General features: G+C 48.4%; 1 protein-coding gene across 2 annotated transcripts in view; it reads left to right on the forward strand.

Moving 5' to 3' along the window:
• DNAH9 (dynein axonemal heavy chain 9) overlaps positions 1 to 17,913 on the forward strand; it is a 142,028-nt gene that overhangs the window by 86,957 nt on the left and 37,158 nt on the right. For both annotated transcript variants that reach the window (XM_069032621.1, XM_069032620.1), the window contains 3 exons: positions 635 to 805; positions 1,793 to 1,915; positions 15,058 to 15,251. In XM_069032621.1, the coding sequence (XP_068888722.1) occupies positions 635 to 805; positions 1,793 to 1,915; positions 15,058 to 15,251 (488 nt within the window). The remainder of the gene's footprint in view (positions 1 to 634; positions 806 to 1,792; positions 1,916 to 15,057; positions 15,252 to 17,913) is intronic.

The raw sequence follows: 17,913 nt of genomic DNA on the forward strand, positions 1-17,913 counted from the left end.
CTACTACTACTACTACTACTACTACTATTATTATTATTATTATTATTATTATTATTATTGTTGTTGTTGTTGTTGTTGTTGTTGTTGTTATTATTATTATTATTGCTATTATTATTTTTATTATTGGTGTGGCTGCCCTTGGATCCCTGGCAGTGTCCAAGGCCAGGTTGGACGGGGCTTGGAGCAGCCTGGGATAGTGGAAGGTGTCCCTGGCAGGGGGTAGGACTGATGAGCTTGTGTTGGAGTTTTTTTTCCCATGGAAACCATTCTGGAGTGTGTGTGTCCTCTGGGAACTCCTCTCTCTGCTGGCTCAGCATTTGCAGAGAATTTCAGCATCTGAGGCCTGTGTCTCAGTGGCAGCACACTGAGCACAGAAATATTTCCTGTATCCTTGTGTGTGAGTTCCCTGTGCCCCTCTGTGCTGCCCCCTCAGCCCTGGGGAGCGCAGTGTCCCAGGGGATGTCACCACTGCCAGGCTCTGTGTCCCTGAGGAGCAGCCCCAGGCAGAGCCAGGGCTGGTCTCTGTGTGCTCCCTGGGATGCAGCACCTGAGCTGGCACCACTGTGACACCTCAGGGGCACCCAGGGGTGTGCAAAGGGCATCTCCAAAGTCCTGTTCTCCTCTGCCCTCCCAGGCGTTCCACGTGGTGTTCCAGAAGGCCCTCGAGAGGGCAGCTCCTGCTGAGAGCCTGGCGGGGCGGGTGCTGAGCCTCACTGACAGCATCACCTTCTCCGTGTTCCAGTACACGGCACGGGGGCTCTTCGAGAGGGACAAACTGACCTTCAGTGCCCAGCTCACCTTCCAGGTACCAGCACCACACACCAGCTGTGTGCCAGGGTTCAGTGCCACAGCAGCCCATACAGGGGCTGGGGGCTTGATTGTCTTCTCTGCCTCTCTTGGAATCACAGGATCGTTTGGGCTGGAAAAGCCCTCCCAGACCATCGAGTCCAACCTGATCCCCACCTTGTCCCCAGCCCAGAGCACTCAGTGCCACCTCCAGGAATTCCTTGGACACCTCCAGGGATGGGCACTCCAAACCTCCCTGGGCAGCCCCTGCCAAGGCCTGAGCACCCTTTCCATGGGGAAATTCCTGCTGCTGCCCACCCTGAGCCTCCCCTGGCCCAGCCTGAGGCCGTTCCCTCTCCTCCTGTCCCTGTTCCCTGGGAGCAGAGCCCGACCCCCCCGGCTGCCCCCTCCTGTCAGGGACTTGTGCAGAGCCACAAGGTCCCCCCTGAGCCTCCTTTGCTCCAGGCTGAGCCCCTTTCCCAGCTCCCTCAGCTGCTCCTTGCAGGATTTATTCCTGCCAATAACAGGCACAGATGCCGTGTTGGATTTGAATTACACTGACAAAGGTTATGTGAGAGAGTAATTCCTGCTTGCAGGACCTGGGAAAAATGGCAAAGCAAACTGCATTTAACATAAAGAAGTGCTCACTGCAGAGCTGCTGTACCATGTCCACTGTGTTTGTGTAATTTTTAGTGTCCAATCTGGCTCTGCGGCCAGGGCCTTCCCCTCAGGCTGCTCTCCACCCCCCTGGATCTCAGCCTTTACCACATGGTTTTCCCAGCTTTCTTCCTGTTCTGTTGCCAATCTCCACACTCATTCCTGCTCCTCTTTTGGGACACCCAGAGCACCTACATGGTGTGTCCATCACACCCCTCCAACATGGGGCACCCTGTATGTTTTAGTCACACATTTTCCGAGCACGTTAATTGAATAATGGATCTGCTGGAGTTTGTTGCTGCTCTGGATCCTGGCTGCTCTAGGATATCTTGTTTGTTTGGAATTGCAGATACTTCTGATGAATAAAGAAATCAACCCAGCAGAACTGGATTTCCTGCTCAGATACCCAGCACAGCCCGGAGTCACGAGTCCTGTGGATTTCCTGTCTGACCACTCCTGGGGAGGAATCAAGGTACCTGATCCATGGGAAATCAGCTCCCCTTATGTCCTCTAAAAGCCCTTCAGGTGGATCCTTGTGGCATTTGGTGAACAAAATTCTGCCCGTACATGAGGGACAGCACAAAAAGGCCACAGACATGGAGAGTTCTGCAGGTCCAACACTGATTTTGAGGGCACTTCCTGGGTGTCCCCCAGAAGATGGTTCTTCCCTCTGAGATTTAGGCTTCTCCCTGTTAGACTAGAGAATACCCTCAGGGGTTTGTGGTTATGGTTTGTAAAGGACATGGACATGCCCCATTATTTCGGAAGAAGTGGGAATTTCTGCAGGGATGTGCTGGGGTTGGAACTGTGACAGCTGCCAGGCCTGCAGGGAAATATTGTCATGGGGATGGGCAGGTCTGGCACCTGCCACGTGTTTGGAGTGAGAGGGGACAAAGAGCATCCCAGAAAAATGACAGTTATCCCATATTTGCTCCTCTTTGTCAACAAATGTGAATTGTGCTGGGTCTGGACCTGATCCAGCAGGGTGGGAATTGGTTTCTGAAAAGGGTGCAAATACTCTCCACCTTGGCCTGTTCATTCACACCTTGCTGGAGCTGGAATTGTGTCCCTTGTCTGACTGTGGTGCTGGTCAGTCTCTGGCACCTGTGGTGATGTAAGAATCAGTTTTGTTTACAGCTTGTTGCCTCTGTGGGACCTTTTCCTGGTGCTGTGAAGTAGGAGTGAGGGCTTCCCAGTTTCATTGGGATAGTTCTCAAATTTTCACCTGGGGCTTTGGGCTTTCCCTTTCTTTCCCTTCCTCCTGCTGAATGGAGAATGTATCTGGTTCCTGAAGAGGGACCAGACAGAAAATCTTCATCCAGGCCGAAGACATCTGTGAAGAAATTCCCACTTCATCAGCCTGTGATGTCAAGCAATGGAACCTCTCACTGAACCAGCTCTGTTCAGCCCCTAAAAGGTCTATTCCCACAATAATGAAGGAATTAAAAAAAACCCTGCACCTTTTCCTTAATCATCTTTTGTTCAGTGGTGGCACTTGGCTGTTCAGATAGCAGCAGCAGCTTTAATTTTGTCCCTTAATTGAGGACAAATTAAATGGACCCTGAGGGTCAACACACACAATCAGGAGGGCTCAGCCATCAAGCCCACGAAACACCTGCTTTGTGAGAGCAGATTTTGTCTTTGGGCTGTGCAGTCTGTATGGATTGTAGATGTACATACCCATCACTGCTTGACATCACAGCTTTTCTCAGCTCTGCTCTATCCCTGCCCGTGTTCAGCCTGGGGAAATGTGGGCTGAAATGTGCATTTCAGTTCTCTGGAGTCCCTCTGGGTTCTCATTCTGCACAGCCTGGGAGCATCCTGCCTTGTAAAGCTTCTGACTTCACTCCTTTAAGCTTCCTCTGGAACATGACCTTCCTTCTGCCATGGGATTTAGAGGTTTCAGACTCTAATCCTCATTTTGGAGATACTTTTATGCATCTGAGGAAACACATATGTTTCCTGGCACTTGAGGACATGGGTTAATGGTGATGCTGGGTTGATGGTTGGGCTTGATCATCTTAGATGTCTTTTCCAACCTTTATGATTCTGTGATTCTCTATTACTCCAGCAGTGCCCAAGGATGCCTTTGCCACCTGCCTGCAGGAGGTACATTCTCCAAACAAACACCTGCTGGGTCTGCAGGCAGTTTTCTTTGTCAGGTCATCCCTCCTGTGCTGCCAGTCCCACTCCATGGGGCTGAAATGGCCTTTCCTGTTCCCTGTGTGATTCCCTTCAAGATGAGCTCTTCCCACTCCACTTCCTCTTCCCCACTGAAGAGGGTTTGGGGGTTTGTGGGTTTGTGGTTGAGGTGGAAACTCTGATGCCCACAAATGCATGGGAAGGTTTCCAGGTGTGCTGCACACCTCAGGTGTCCTCAGCCTGCGCCTGATGGCTCCAGGAACTGCACATCTCCAAGAGTCACTGCCCAGAATCTGCACAAATTCTAGGAATTTCAGGACTTTGTGATAGTGAACTCTACATTATCCGATACTGAATACCCTTCAGGTTGTCTTTTGTGACAATTGTAGCATTGATTTTACTGTAAATAATATAGTTGGTGTCAACTTTATCAGTGTTTATGTTGATGTCTGTTGGTTTATTAGCCTTTGAGTTTTTGGCAATTCTAGTTACTTGAGGCATGGGTTTAGTAAAATGATATTTTGTCGCAGACTGCTATAATTAGGTTAATTAGTCATGGCTTCTACACAGCTTATTAGCAGGCTAAAATCTCCTTTTCTTGTATCAGGAAGATTAAATGCTATAATAAATTGTTTCTTCAACAAAGCTTGAGCAAAGTACACTTCAGATTTATATTTCAAATTCAAAGTGAAATTTAGCATTCTGCTGATTTTTCACAGAAACTTTGAAAATGCTCCAGCCCAAGGGGCTCCTTTGGCCAGGGGGTTCTGGCCAAGATAGTGCCAAAAGAAATCAATATTGATATTTGTGGCCCATTCTGAGCCTCCCATTTTGAGCACATTAACTTCTGAGGAAACCTCATTAAATGTTGAGGGCTCTGGGCATGCAACTGGCCTTGTGTGACTTGGCTGATTATTTACTGCTGGGGGTTGGTTAATAATATATATAGGCCAATAATCCTTTGCACTTGTGTGCCTGTTTGCAGCTCGTGGTGCTGGAGCATCTCATTTAGGAAGCATTCATTTATGATTTAGTTTTCCAGCTTCTTTCCAGTTCAGCACAAAGTTTCACAGAGCCTTTTGCTGTAAGGGGTGTGCCAGGGAAGGTCAGTATTCACCCCTGGATGAGGAAACCCACATCTCTGGCCAGAAAGATGTGGTTTGTAGGGAAAGGTAATAGCTTTTATTATATCTGCTGATAGACCTGGGAAAATAGGCACATTTCAGGCTCTTTGGTGCTTCTTTAAACCTGAAACAGGAATTTCATTCAAGCTGAATAAAGGCCGAGAAAAGCTGCTCTGAGCTTGGCTTGGTTCTGTTCATCAGTGAGATGTGTGGGAGGGAATGGTACCTGTGGGGAGCCCCTGTGGAGGAGCTTTCCTTGGCTCTGGAGCAGGGGAGGTGTTAGCAAAGGGCACAGTCATTGCCTCGGTGCAAATCCTGCCTCTGGGTTGTTGAGGGTTAGTTGAGAGCAGGAAGGGGATAGAATTTTGTCATTTAATTAAAGCAGTGCCTTTGCTGAGTCCCTGGCTTTGGTGCTCGGTGGAGTTGGTCATTTCAGTCCTCTCATTTGCAGGGGCTTAGCAGTGATCCCTCGAGAAGGAAAAAGTGTTCTTTGGCTCCTAATGAGGTTTTCTGTCTCTTTTCAATTTCTTTTATTACAGCCTGTTGTACTGTTCTCCCCCTCTGTGTTCCCAGTGCCTGCCCTGAAAGTTTTTATTTCTGTTGGTACTTCTGAAAACGTTTTCTGTGTCCATGCAAGGCTGGCCATTTCTCCTGGCTTGGCTGGTGGTTTCCTCACCAGTAAATATGTGGCCACACCTTAGACCACAGTGGCCACAACCATGTGCAAATGCCATTTGGGAATTCTCGTTGTGGGATTGAATTAACACAGAATCCATGTAGAGATTGTCCTCTGGAAGGTGAGTATCCTCTGAATTCATCTCTGAAGTGATGCTCTGTGGTCCCTTGAACCCTGTGTGAAGCCCAGGCTGCTGTGTTGAGCTGTTCTTGGTTATCCCCAGGGCAAGGACAGACAGCTCCTGTCATGGTTCTCCTCTGAGCATGATATTGAAATGATGTCATTTGGTTTTAGGGTTGTTTGATCTTTCAGACTGTATCCAGGCTAACCAGTAAAATGAGCCAGCAGTTGTTTGCTGGCCCTGGCAGCACCAGACTGCACACAGCTAAACTCCCCTGACCTCCCAAACCAGAGCCACCTCACCCACTGTTTCCCGTGGGCAGCCCTGCAGAGTCCTGCCCTGGGTCGTGCCCAGCATTTCCTGAGAGCAGGAGAGCTCACCAAAGCCAAAGGTGAGCCAGCAAGACACTGGAAAATTGTGTGGCTCACTCTGAGCCTGTGCCTGGGCACCTTCTGCAGGCACAGACAGAGGAGCAGATCAGCAGGGAGGGAGCAGCGCCTTCCCCTCGCCGTGCTGGGCTCTGAGACCCGCAGGGACAAATTCCTCCTGCCCATGGTCTGACACAGTGTCCTGGGTTGAGGTGTATTCTATTACCATCCTCCTGAGCTGTGGAAATCAGGTGGGGCAGTGTTTCCTTGCCTCCTCCCCCCAGACTATCTTGCTGTTAATGGCCCATCATTGTCCTGCCACATGACTCAGAGATCACTCCCTCCGGACTATCTGCTGTTAATGACTCCCAGATAACTCCCTCCGGACTATCTTCTGTTAATGAGCCTAATCAACACTTGGCCTCATGACTCATTACCCCATTGTGAGATGCTCCACCCAGAGGGAGGAACCAAGCATCCCATCGTGGATATAATCTGGGACTCTGAACACCAGAAAGAACCTTCCCACTGGATTTCCAGAGGACAGGAGCTACACAGCCACCACTGGACTTTCTGAGGAGGAGCAGACTCCTTTACTACAGGATCACCGCTTCAGAGGACTGCAGCCACCATTCTACCAGACTGCTACCACCACCCTGCCTAATATCTTGACTCTGTCAGTTTGAACCAGTGTTTTCTTTTACTTTTTTTTCCTTTTAATTTCCATTAAATTGTTATTCTGACTTGGTGCCTCCCACTGGTTTGTTTTCAAACTAGTACGCACAGCCTTGCTCTGGATCAGCCCTGTAGGAGTGGGTTTAGGCCTGAGTTTAGACTCTGTGCCCGTCAGTGGCTCAGGCACAGCCTCACACAAGGCACGGTCACCCTTTCTGTTCAGGCCAGGCTGGTGCTCCCAGGGGTGCAGCAGAGCACTGGGTGTGTGCAAAGATCACCTGAGCATCCCCTGGGGCCAGCTGGGCTCTTCCCAAGCTACTCCACTACTGATGGAGCCGTGGGCTGTGCCCTCATGGTCTTCACTGCCAGGGTTGCCTTGGCCAAAACCAAAGCCAGGAGACTGGCTTTGGTTTTGGCCAAGGCAACCCTGGCAGTGAAGGTGAGGGTGGTTCTGGAGGGGTTCCCTGGGACCCCAGTCATCCCAGCTGCCAATTCTCCCAAGCTCCAGCTCCTCCCTGCTGCCCCGTGGTCCCTGGCTCTGCGTGGTGCACGTGGCTGTCCCCGTGTCCGGCTGTTCCAGGAGCCTCGGCTGGGATGCGCATTTCCCGAGCCTGATTTCCTTTGTGATATTTCCTGCAGTGCCTCTTCAGTGCTGAATGCAGATGTGTCCCACGGGATAAGTGCAGCGAGTTAACACACAGCAGGAGTACACCTGGCCAACTTGGATTACTTCTTATCCCAATCACTTCCCTCATCTTTTTCTGAAGAGGAAGAATTTTCATTATGTAGATATGAAAACGCCACTGAAAGGGCATTGTTTAATAAATGTGATGTTGAATAATGAGCTCTAAATACTGAATTCAGCTTTCGAGGAGGAGAACAGCCCTAGACAAAGTCGTATATTAACTCCATATTTATAATTTTGCAGAATGCAGATGATAAGATTGCGTGTGTGGCTTATGAGATAAAATACCGAATCATATGTTTTGCATTTAAGAAAACTGGAATTTTTTGGACAAAAGAACAGAAATCTCTCTTCCAACTTTCACTTCTTGCACTTTTTAGATGAGGAAATTTTTCATTCTTCTCCAGGATTCATTGTGACACAATCTGCTGCACACATTGTGCTCTCTGTGCATGTGCAATATCCTTTGATCAGGCTGGTCAGACAGGAAAGGCTCGCAGCTCACAGCTTCCTTTCTACCTTCAGAATTATTATTATGCCAGAAAACCATAGTCTTAATTAAATATCTTCCATTAACTCAGTTCTTCAGATGTGCAGCCTTTTAGAGCATCTTTGATAGAAAACATTGATTGTGACACTTCAAATGGACATTTATCTGCTCTCATCTAGAAGTTTCCTAAGGACATTCTTCTGTCCTCTGTATCAAGTCTCAGAGAAATATTCCCAGTGTCTCACAGAAATGCTACTTGAGAAGGTTTTACCTTTTTTTTCCCCCTTTTCCTTTTTAACCTGCTGGCTAACGATCTGATGCTTATCTGAGATACAGCAGAGATTGTGATCACATCAAATATTTAAGGACGCACTTTGCCAGTTTGATTGCAGAGTGGAAATCGAGTTTTCCTGGATGCTCTACAGCCTCTGTCTTTCCCTGACACAAAGCCTGCTGTCTGCTGAGCATTTGGAATGTAAAAGCCTCTTCACCCTCTAAATGGAAGGAAAGGGAAGTAATGGCTTCATCCTGCCCTTGGGTCACACCAACCCCAGGCTGGGGCAGAGGGGCTGGAAAGTTCGGGAAGGCCCTGGGGGTGCTGGTGACAGAGGCTGGACGTGAGCCCGGGTGTGCCCAGGTGGGCAAGAGGCCAATGTCACCTGGGCTGTGCCAGCCCTGGGTGGCAGCAGGGCCAGGGCAGTGCCCGTCCCCTGTGCTGGCACTGCTGGGGCACCTCCAGTGCCGGGGACAGCTCTGGGACACTCAGGACAAGAAGGACATGGAGGGGCTGGAGCGTGTCCAGAGAAGGGAATGGAGCTGGGAAGGGTCTGGAGCCCCAGGAGCGGCTGAGGGAGCTGGGAAAGGGGCTCAGGCTGGAGCAAAGGAGGCTCAGGGGGGACCTTGTGACTCTGCACACAGGGCAGGGCTGGCACAGAGTGCTGCAGCTTCCATCCCCAAGGTTCTTTGAGCAGGGCTGTGACCACAGGTGGGGAGGATCTCAGGGCTGTGTGTCCCTGCTCTGGGAGGAGAAGCTCTGCAGCTCATTCCCTCTGCTGCCTGTTCTTGAGGCCAGTCCTGCTCCCGTGTCACCGTGAAACCACGGGTGAGACCATCACGGTGCAGAGCTGGGAGAAGCCTCATCAGGGGGCCAGTCCATACATCTGTGTCTATACATCTGTGTCCATTTATCAGGACTGAACCACGGACCTTGAGAGCTTTCCAGCAGGGGACATCTGGAACAGCTGCTTCAGCTGAATTCTTGCAGACAATGGGACATATTTTCTCTTTCAGCTTTGCTGTGCATTGGCCCATGGCAATGGCCCATCTGGGATTTATAACAACCAAATCCAGAAAAGTTTTCAGAAATACACAAGTACCACCTTTCAGCTGCCCTCGGGCCCCTTGCCCAGCTTCTGGCTGTGTGTCGCTGATGTGCTGAGAGGCATCCAAGAGTGAAGAGGAAAGATGGGAAGCACGGCTTGGGAGAACAGCCTGACTTTGCAAGGCCCATTCTCAAACCCACTTGAACAAACTTTTTAGAAAGTGGAGAGAAAATGTCAACATGAACCCATCTGGGAAACATCTCAGGCAAAATGGGGGAAGTATGGTGGGTGGTTGTAAGCAAGGAGAATACAAAGATTGTGACTAAGTCTCAGTTCTGTTACTGACCTTTCCTGTCAAGAGGAGCTGGCTTTAAGAACGCACTGGTAGGAAGGAGATGAGTGCTGAAGCCATTGTTCCCTAATTTATGATATTTCACTGGAAATTTTCCGAGGAAAGGTGGTGAGATCCGACCCATCACTCATCAGACTGCTTGTGGTGTCCACCCTGCACGTTGTGACGCCCTGGGACCCTGCAGATAAACAGGGTGGGTTTGTACAGGGATGTGCTGTGGCTCTGCACACCTTCTGTCCCCACTGAAATGTAGATGCAGCAAGGAGGAGTTTGAAGGGAGACAGGCCCATACAGTGCCATGAGCTTGTCAGTCAGCTTTTATGAGAGAAATAAGGAGGGTTAAAATAACATTTTTTGTGTTGAAAGGTGATTGAAGCTTGGCAAACCCCATCAAATCTTTATTTTCACCTTTGGTGGAGATTTTTCTTATGAGTTAAATTATTCAGGTAGTGCGGCTAAACAGAAAATAACACCTTCAGTGTATGAATAACACAACCCCAAACCTAGGATGGGAGAGGTTGTAAATAATGCATCATCTGCTACATTAATTGCTCTAGTTAACAGTAGTATTTAAATGGAGCAATTCATCTGCCCCTACATCTTTTTCCTGAATGATCCAATCTATCAGTTGAAGCCAGGTGCAGGTCTGACTTTGCCATTCTTCCAGGAGCTGTCATTTTCCAGCTGTGGGGATGCTGCTTTTCCCTAGAGACTTTTGAGCCAGCTGCAGAAAATGAAAGAAATGAATATTCCCTGAAACCTGTATAAGCAGTGCCCACGGACAGTGTAAGACCTTTACAAAGTGCTTGGGGGATCACAGAATTGTGGGGTCGTTAAGGTTGGAAAAGACCTTCAAGATCCTTGAGTGGCACAACTGCTGAGCGCTGTGAACTTCTCATGCGTGGATTTCTGCTTAAAAACTGTGTAATGCAATTCATAAAGCCACAGCTCTTTAATTCTGCAAGTGAAATTGTGACTAATCATCAGGATTTAATCATCTCACAGATTATTACGACTGTGAGAATATTAAATATCATTTCTTTCCAGTGTTGACAGGTTGTGTGACTTTTGTAGAGAGAGGTTTGACGTTCAGAGTGTTCCCTACAGAACATATTTTTTTAAAGCAGAGGCTCAAGTTTTTTTTTAAAGCAAAGCAAGATATATAAGTGAAAACTGTAAGTAAAGCCAGATATAACCTGAAGCCTCAAAAGATAATGATAGCTTTTACAAAACCCCTCAAATTCCTTTATTTTGATTTCCTTCTGTCTTTTAAAATGCAGTCTCATGGCTGCTGGGGAGGTGGGTAACTGGGTGTTGGGAGTGTTCTGGCAGCTCTGCCTTTACTGGCTCTGTTTTATTTTCACCCTGTTTGTGTCAGTACAGGGCACAGCAATGAGGTGATGTTGTCCTGCCTTGCCCCAGAGCTGTTCTAGAGTCAGGTGGTATTTTAAATTATGGAAATATCTTAAAATGCAAAACAATCTCATATTTTTTAAAGTATAATTCCTTTTGGAACTGAAGGGAAAGGAAACATGGTGCTAATATACATGTTTGGGGTTTTTTAAGGTTTCATAACGTCTTATGAAGCAACACCTAGACTTGAGGCTGGCTTGAGCAGATGGTTCCCTTAGAACAGTTGCCTTCAGTGATCAGAGCAAGTGTTCCCTCTAATGAACATCCAGAACTTGTTGTGCTGTGTCTGGAACTAGGAGATAACTCATGGGCAGCAGCAGCCCTTTGGAGTTGTTCTCTTCTCTAAAGACTCCTCTGGATTCTGAGGGTTTCCTCTCCTCCGTGGGTGCCCTCCCTGCCCCCCAGACGTTGTCCCCACAAAGATCCCCCCTTCCCTCGGATCCTTGGCCGTGTGTGGAGGACGCTCCCAGGCTCTGCGATGGCAGCCAGGATTGGTGTCCTGCAGCCAGGGGCTGATCCGTGTTGTGTTTCCCACAGCTGTGGGGGAATGGGAGAGCTCTGCATCTGGGAATGTGTGAACCCCACGGGGCTGCTGACACACCAGCCCCACAGTAACGCTGCTTCTGGCTCAGACAAGGAACTGTCAGAGGAACCTGAGGTGATAAAGCAACTTGTCTGTGACTCAGTGAATGAAAAACCATTTTCTCTGGGAAGATGGTGGATCCTCTCCTTGACATGGTGTGAAGAGCCCTGTTTTGCTGAAAAATTCTCATTTTGAGATGTAAGCTCAAGGCTCTCCTGTTCCCAGCCATCAGAGATGATCACAGTGTGGGTTGCAAAGACAAGAGCTCGGGTCGTCCAGCCCTTTGGATCATTTTCTATTTCAACCAATCATTTTTGTCTCTCTCAATTTCCATGACAGCTCTAAGTGACAAATGTACTTTTCATTATGTGGACAAAAATAGATACCCTGCACAGGTTGATGTGCAGCTCCCATCTGCTGCCCCAAGGTACTGCTCCTGCCTGGGAACAGGGATCTGTTCGTGCTGGACTAAGTTTCCTGGAAAAATTCACACCAGAGGTATTGAAAAGCAATTAATATTCACAGAAAGGTTACTGGTTGAGAGAGCTTTCACTCCACTGGCTTTTAAATGGAAGCATCTCCCATTAATACCATCACTCCTAATAAATGCTATTAGAATTGTTGACTAATGAAAATTTTAGTGTTAATTTATGTAATACAGAGTTTTTATTTGCAATTAGAGCTTTCGTGATTCTGCAATATGTTGTTCAGGGAGAGAGGGAGACTATCATTCCTGATTACATGTCTGTCATTTAGTTAGAAAAAAGCAATTTTCCAGAGTCTCCCTTGTTAACATCAGCCAAGAGACTTCTCGAAGCAGCAGCAGCAGCCAAAGTTCTGAAGTGATATTTTGAGTAAATCTCATCAAAAGTGAGAAGATGTTTTATATAAGCACTTGCACTGAGAATTCCCCGAATTCAACATTCGCCATTGTATTACACTCAGCCATGAGAGGTGCCCTGAATACATTTATTGCTGCAAGGACCAGGGCTTGGCAGGTCAGAATTTGTGGCATCATTCCTGGGAATTCCAGTTTCTCGTGGTCGGTGCTCTGCTTGCTGGTTTTTCACAGAAATCAGGATATGGTGCTGGGTTTGGAGCAAGTCCTTCTCTCACTGACATTCTCCTTTTTAGTGCAAATCCACACATGGAAACAACAGCTGTTGAATCACTGCTTTGCTCACAGTCTCCATGAAATTCCCTGGATCCCTGGGAATTTGGCATGGGGCTGGTCAGGGGAGAGCTGAGCCTGTCCGTGCTGTGGCTCTGCAAACCCTCTGCTCTTCCCTGTGCCTTGGGTGGAGGTGTTGATGGAATGCTGCCTTTGGGCAAGGCTGGGGGTGTTGCAGAAGGGTTTTTGGTGGTATCCACAAGTTCTCCTCTGCCCAGAGCTCTGGTTCTGGCCCTCAAGCATACAGCCTGTGAGGGAAGGTGGGGGATTTGTCCAGCTAGGAGAGGACAGAGCCACGTTCTCCATCTTGGCCGAGTGTAATAAGGATCAGCTGTGACAAACTGCAGCTCGGGAGGCTCTGCTTGAACGTGTTTTTTAAAAAATCATCTCCTTTAGTGTAAGGACAGCACAGCCCTACAGCAGGGCACCCAGAGGGGCTGAGAGCTTCACCTTGGACGGCAGCATTTTGGGGGGCACGGCCATGGGCAGACCCAGCCTGAGCAGGAGCTTGGCCTGGGCCCCTCCAGAGGGTTCTCCCAAGCATTGCTGCTGTGAAGCTGTGAGTGGATATACAGCAAAGGTCCTGGGTTGTGGCACCCTCTGGGAACAGCTCCACAACCTCTTTCCCTCTGTCATCCACAGGCATTCGACCTGGGAACAGGCTGCCCAGAGCAGCTGGGGCTGCCCCTGGATCCCTGGCAGTGCCCAAGGCCAGGCTGGACATTGGAGCTTGGAGCAGCCTGGGACAGTGGAAGGTGTCCCTGCCCATGGCAGGGATTTGAAATGAATTGATCTTTCAGGTCCCTTCCAACCCAAACCATTCTGGGATCCTGTAATTCCCACTGCTAAAAACCTGACTGCATTTGTTATCAAAAGCCCCCTTTTCTGACATCTTCCTCTACTCTCTTCACTCTCAGTCTGTAAATTCAGTCTGTTATGAAGACCAATGTTTTACACTGCTCTTGTCTTCTCACTGGGAAGCCTTCCAGAGGGAAAGTGGGGTTTTTAAAACAGTGTGGTCCTCAATGTCTTCTGCCTTGTTTGCAGCAGACAATCCCTCACACCTCTGCCAGGGCCCTTCTGGGACTTTCCAAGCCCTGTGCAAGGGTGGATCTTCCCAGTTCATCTGAACAAGGTGTGAAAACAGCATTTCCTAGAGGGCTTCTTCAGGTGCTTCCCACAGTGAGGCCTTATGGGGTGGGAGCAGGAGCACTGCTGTGGGGAACACCTCTGCCCATCAAGAAGCTTCTGCTTCCCTCTGATGCCCTTTTCTTTCTGTAGAAAGCAGCTCATTCACTGTCTGATATCCTTCCCTTGTCTTTAATCCTTCACTTGTCATTTCTGTTTCATGTTCAGCTGCTCACAGCTCCAGATTATGCAAAATGAAGATGTTTGTTTCAGTGAGAATTTTACTCGAATCCAGAAGAACCTTACGAGCTCTGCAATGTGTTCTGCCACCACTTGTCTGAAAGAGAATTTGGATTCTTCACTTGTCTGCATAACATTTATAGTTGCCACTTTCTAACTACAAAATTCAACTGCATTTTCATTGTAATTTGAATTTGTTTAATGCCATGCTGGACTGGTTTTTGGGGCCTTCTTCAGCTGCCTGTTTCTGCTACAGACTTGTAGCACCTAGAAGTTCATCTTCGTGTGCATTTGGCAAGTAGAAACCAAATGATTTGATTTTTATCACGATCCTGGATGGGCTGAGTGCTTGAGCAGAGAAAGCACCCACCTCTTTACATCTGCCCTGTGTTTGTGGGGGTTCCTGGCTCCGTGGTCACCATGAGATGAGTGGGAAGGCTCAGTGTTGTGGGTTCACAGGGGGATGTGAGTGGGGGGACAGGGAGAGAAAAGTAACTGTGTGTGTATGAAATGACCCAACCCATGGTAGGGGGTTGGAACGAGATAATCTTCAAGGTCCCTTCCAACCCAAACCATTCTGTGCTTCTGTGAAGACAATTAAAACTCCAGCTGTGAAATCCCTTTAAAAAAGAATTTTGGTGGGTGTGGCATGGCTGAGTGCTTGTTCAGCACGTTTTTTCAGCAGCTGCTGTGGGTTTTGCTGCACAATTCTCCTCGTTCCTGTGGAATCTGTGAGGAGACCATGCAGCTCATGGGAATGCCAGCAATGTACTCTCCTATCAGACATGGGCTCCAGATTTCCAGCTCTCATCCAGAACAGGCATTTCTGGGATAACTGACAGCAGCAAGTCCTTGTCACCAGAGGCTTTTCCCAAACAGGAAAGGAGAGTTCTTCCCTTTTTGGGTAATGAACAGGGCATGCTGGTTGATGCCAAAATCTTTCATCCTTCCCTGGACTGTCCCTTCCAAGGAGAATGGACAAAATCTGCTCCTGATGGGTTTCTGGCTGTGGTTGCCAGACTCCAGCTCCCTGGTGGAGCAAACCATGAGGAGTCAGTAGCGTTAGAAGAATGGTTCAGAGGCACATAGGATTGTTCTTCCTGACCTTCCTTGAATTTTTGCAGGCTCTCTCATCCATGGAGGAATTCAGAAACCTGGATCGGGATATTGAAGGGTCTGCAAAACGGTGGAAGAAATTTGTGGAGTCGGAGTGTCCTGAAAAGGAGAGGTTCCCCCAGGACTGGAAGAACAAGTCAGCTCTGCAGCGCCTGTGCATCATGAGAGCCCTGCGGCCCGACCGCGTCCCCTGCGCCCTCAGGTGGGGCCCAGGGGCAGCTCTGGGGCTGGGCTTTGTGGGGAGCAGGAGCAATTCAGGGCTCTCTTTGGATTTGTGAATGTCAGTACATTTTTAGGATGTGAGTTCTGTGATATGGTTTCCTATTAAGGGGTCTTGAAGGAACCGTGAGGGTGCCAGGCCCTGGCACAGGGTGCCCAGAGCAGCTGTGGCTGCCCCTGGATCCCTGGCAGTGCCCAAGGCCAGGCTGGACATTGGGGCTGGGAGCAGCCTGGGACAGTGGGAGGTGTCCCTGCCCATGGCAGGGATTTGAAATTAATTGATCTTTCAGGTCCCTTCCAACCCAAACCATTCTGGGATTCAGTGATCTCTGAACTCTGCAAGCCAATCAACACATTGGATTTAAGTGGAATTTCTTGGTTAGTGGGATGAAAGCTCACTGTCAGCAGCAGGGATGGAGCAGTGTAACCAGCACTGGGTGAGAGCAGACCTGCCAAGTCAGAGATGAGAATCACCATCCAGGTGTTACACATCTGCTGCAGTCTGGGTGGTCATCACAACCTCTAGAGTTCAATAACATCCATTTTAGTTACTAGATAATTTTTGGCTGCTTCTTAGGCACCGGAATAAAGAGGAGAAGCAAAGGAAAGTCTTATAGAGGTTTTCTCACTCTCTCTTTTTATTTTTTTTTCCTTTTCTGTAAAATGCAAAATTTATGTGCTGCTGGTTCTGAAAGTTGTAGTGGTAAATTATGTAGTGAAGGTAACTGGGCGAGGCTAAACTTCCCGAAGTTATGCAAAAGCAACATTCTTGTTCCAGGACAACCTAAAGGTCTTTCACTCCATTAGGATTTGGTTTTCCCTTCTCTGTCCAATGTCTTGACATTTCTGTGGTGTCTCTCATGCCCCTGCTTCTCCAGTAGTTTATATTCCTGCACCACCTGATGTGCACACAGCAGGGTGTATTACTCAGTGCATGAATGACATCTGTTTGTGCTTTAAAGTTCACAGAAAAACACAGACAAGATTGAGTGAAGTCTCCCCATGGTCAATGCTATTATTTTTTATTAGAATAAATACTACAGTTTATCATAGTACTAATACCAATCCATCTTCTTTTTCGTTTCTTACTCTGATGGCTGGATTCTCCTCTCCTCAGCTGAAAATACTGGTTTTCCTGTTGTTGGTTAGCTTGAGTAAAATAAGCTCTTGAAATTTTAGGTGCAACTTATGCAACTAAAATTCATTTCTTTCTTACTCACACAGCTCAGAAATAACTGGAACATCAAATTTCAGCCCCTTTCATATCTCTCTTTTATGAAAAGGGAATCCAAGTTCAAAAGCTTGGCTGGATATTTTTAGGGTCTGGGCATGTCAAGCTTCTCTGTTTGCACAGGAGTATTTAAATGGGTTTTTGTATTGTTTTGTTTTGTCTCTTATCTCGAGGACACAAATGTGCAAACAGTAACTGTTCACTGAGCCTTCCCCAGGGCTTTGGAGACGCTTCTTGAAATACACCTGAGTTATCAATACCTCAGTGTGCCAACATTAAACACCTCACCGGGGAGCCATGGACACCGTGACCAGTCCAAACCTTCCCATCTCTCTGAGGGCCCTGTCCAGACCTTGGGTGCATTTTAGGAGCAATATGATAACCCAACCACAGGTGGCCAGGGGGATTTTAGATGCCCTGGAATACCCCCACCTCATTTCCAGCTGCTGCTCAGAAAGGTGTGAGGCCTTTGTATCCCACATCACAGCTCCATGATGATGGTGTAGGATTTCTTTGGGATTTAAGATGATCCAACCCTGTACAGGCTTCTTGCATTTCACTGCCTGGGAAGCTGGGTGTTCCAGCCACTCTTCCTAGCAGATCCCTGGGAATGTTTGCCCAGTCTGGTTCATTCCCTAGGCCTAAGAAGCCATCAGGAGAAGCCCCTCTTACCCTGACTCACTCCTTAGAGCTTCAGGGCCAGCAGTGCACCAACAACTGTGGCTCCCTGAAGGATTTTCCCCTGTAAATATCCATTTCATCCTTCAATCTTATTGAAGAACATCAGCCAAAAGCTGCTGGTAGCACCTTGTGCTCCCGCTCCTCCACATCCTTGATGAGGTCAGGTCAGTCCAGCAGCCTCTGGTGAGGTGTGGCTTCATCATGGTGAAGTCCTTGCAGGAGCACTGCCTTAGGGACAGACCCTGGGGACAGTGCAGCAGGACTCAGGGCTCTGGGGCCTCCATGGTTATTGCACTCCCTGCCCAGAGAAGGGCTCATAGGCAGCTGTGGGTGTGTGCAGCACACATCAGCCCTCAGCCAGCCACTTGGCTTGCAGGGTACATTTTTATTTTTCTTCTGGCACCATTTCTCAGCTCCTGCTGCTGATACGGTGACCCAGCCCCGGGGACACCTTGTTTGAAAGGCACCACACGTAGGGACTCCTCCAGCCTTCCCTCTGCTGCGCCGGGGTCCCACCTGGGAGCCTCCCTCTCACATCAGTTGTGCTGCTGAGTCCCCAGGACACCGTTTCAAAGACCTGAGACCTGAGGTGAAACAAGAATGTTGTGACCTCGGATCTGATGGACTTTGTTAAATTTTGTGACCTGAAGCTTTCCAGCAGCAATTTAGCAAATCTTGACCCTGAACAGAAATTCTACTTGAAAGAGGTACCAAAAACGTGGAAGATTTTTTT

Source organism: Aphelocoma coerulescens, chromosome 18 (genome assembly GCF_041296385.1).
Source record: "Aphelocoma coerulescens isolate FSJ_1873_10779 chromosome 18, UR_Acoe_1.0, whole genome shotgun sequence".
Taxonomy (NCBI): Eukaryota; Metazoa; Chordata; class Aves; order Passeriformes; family Corvidae; genus Aphelocoma; species Aphelocoma coerulescens.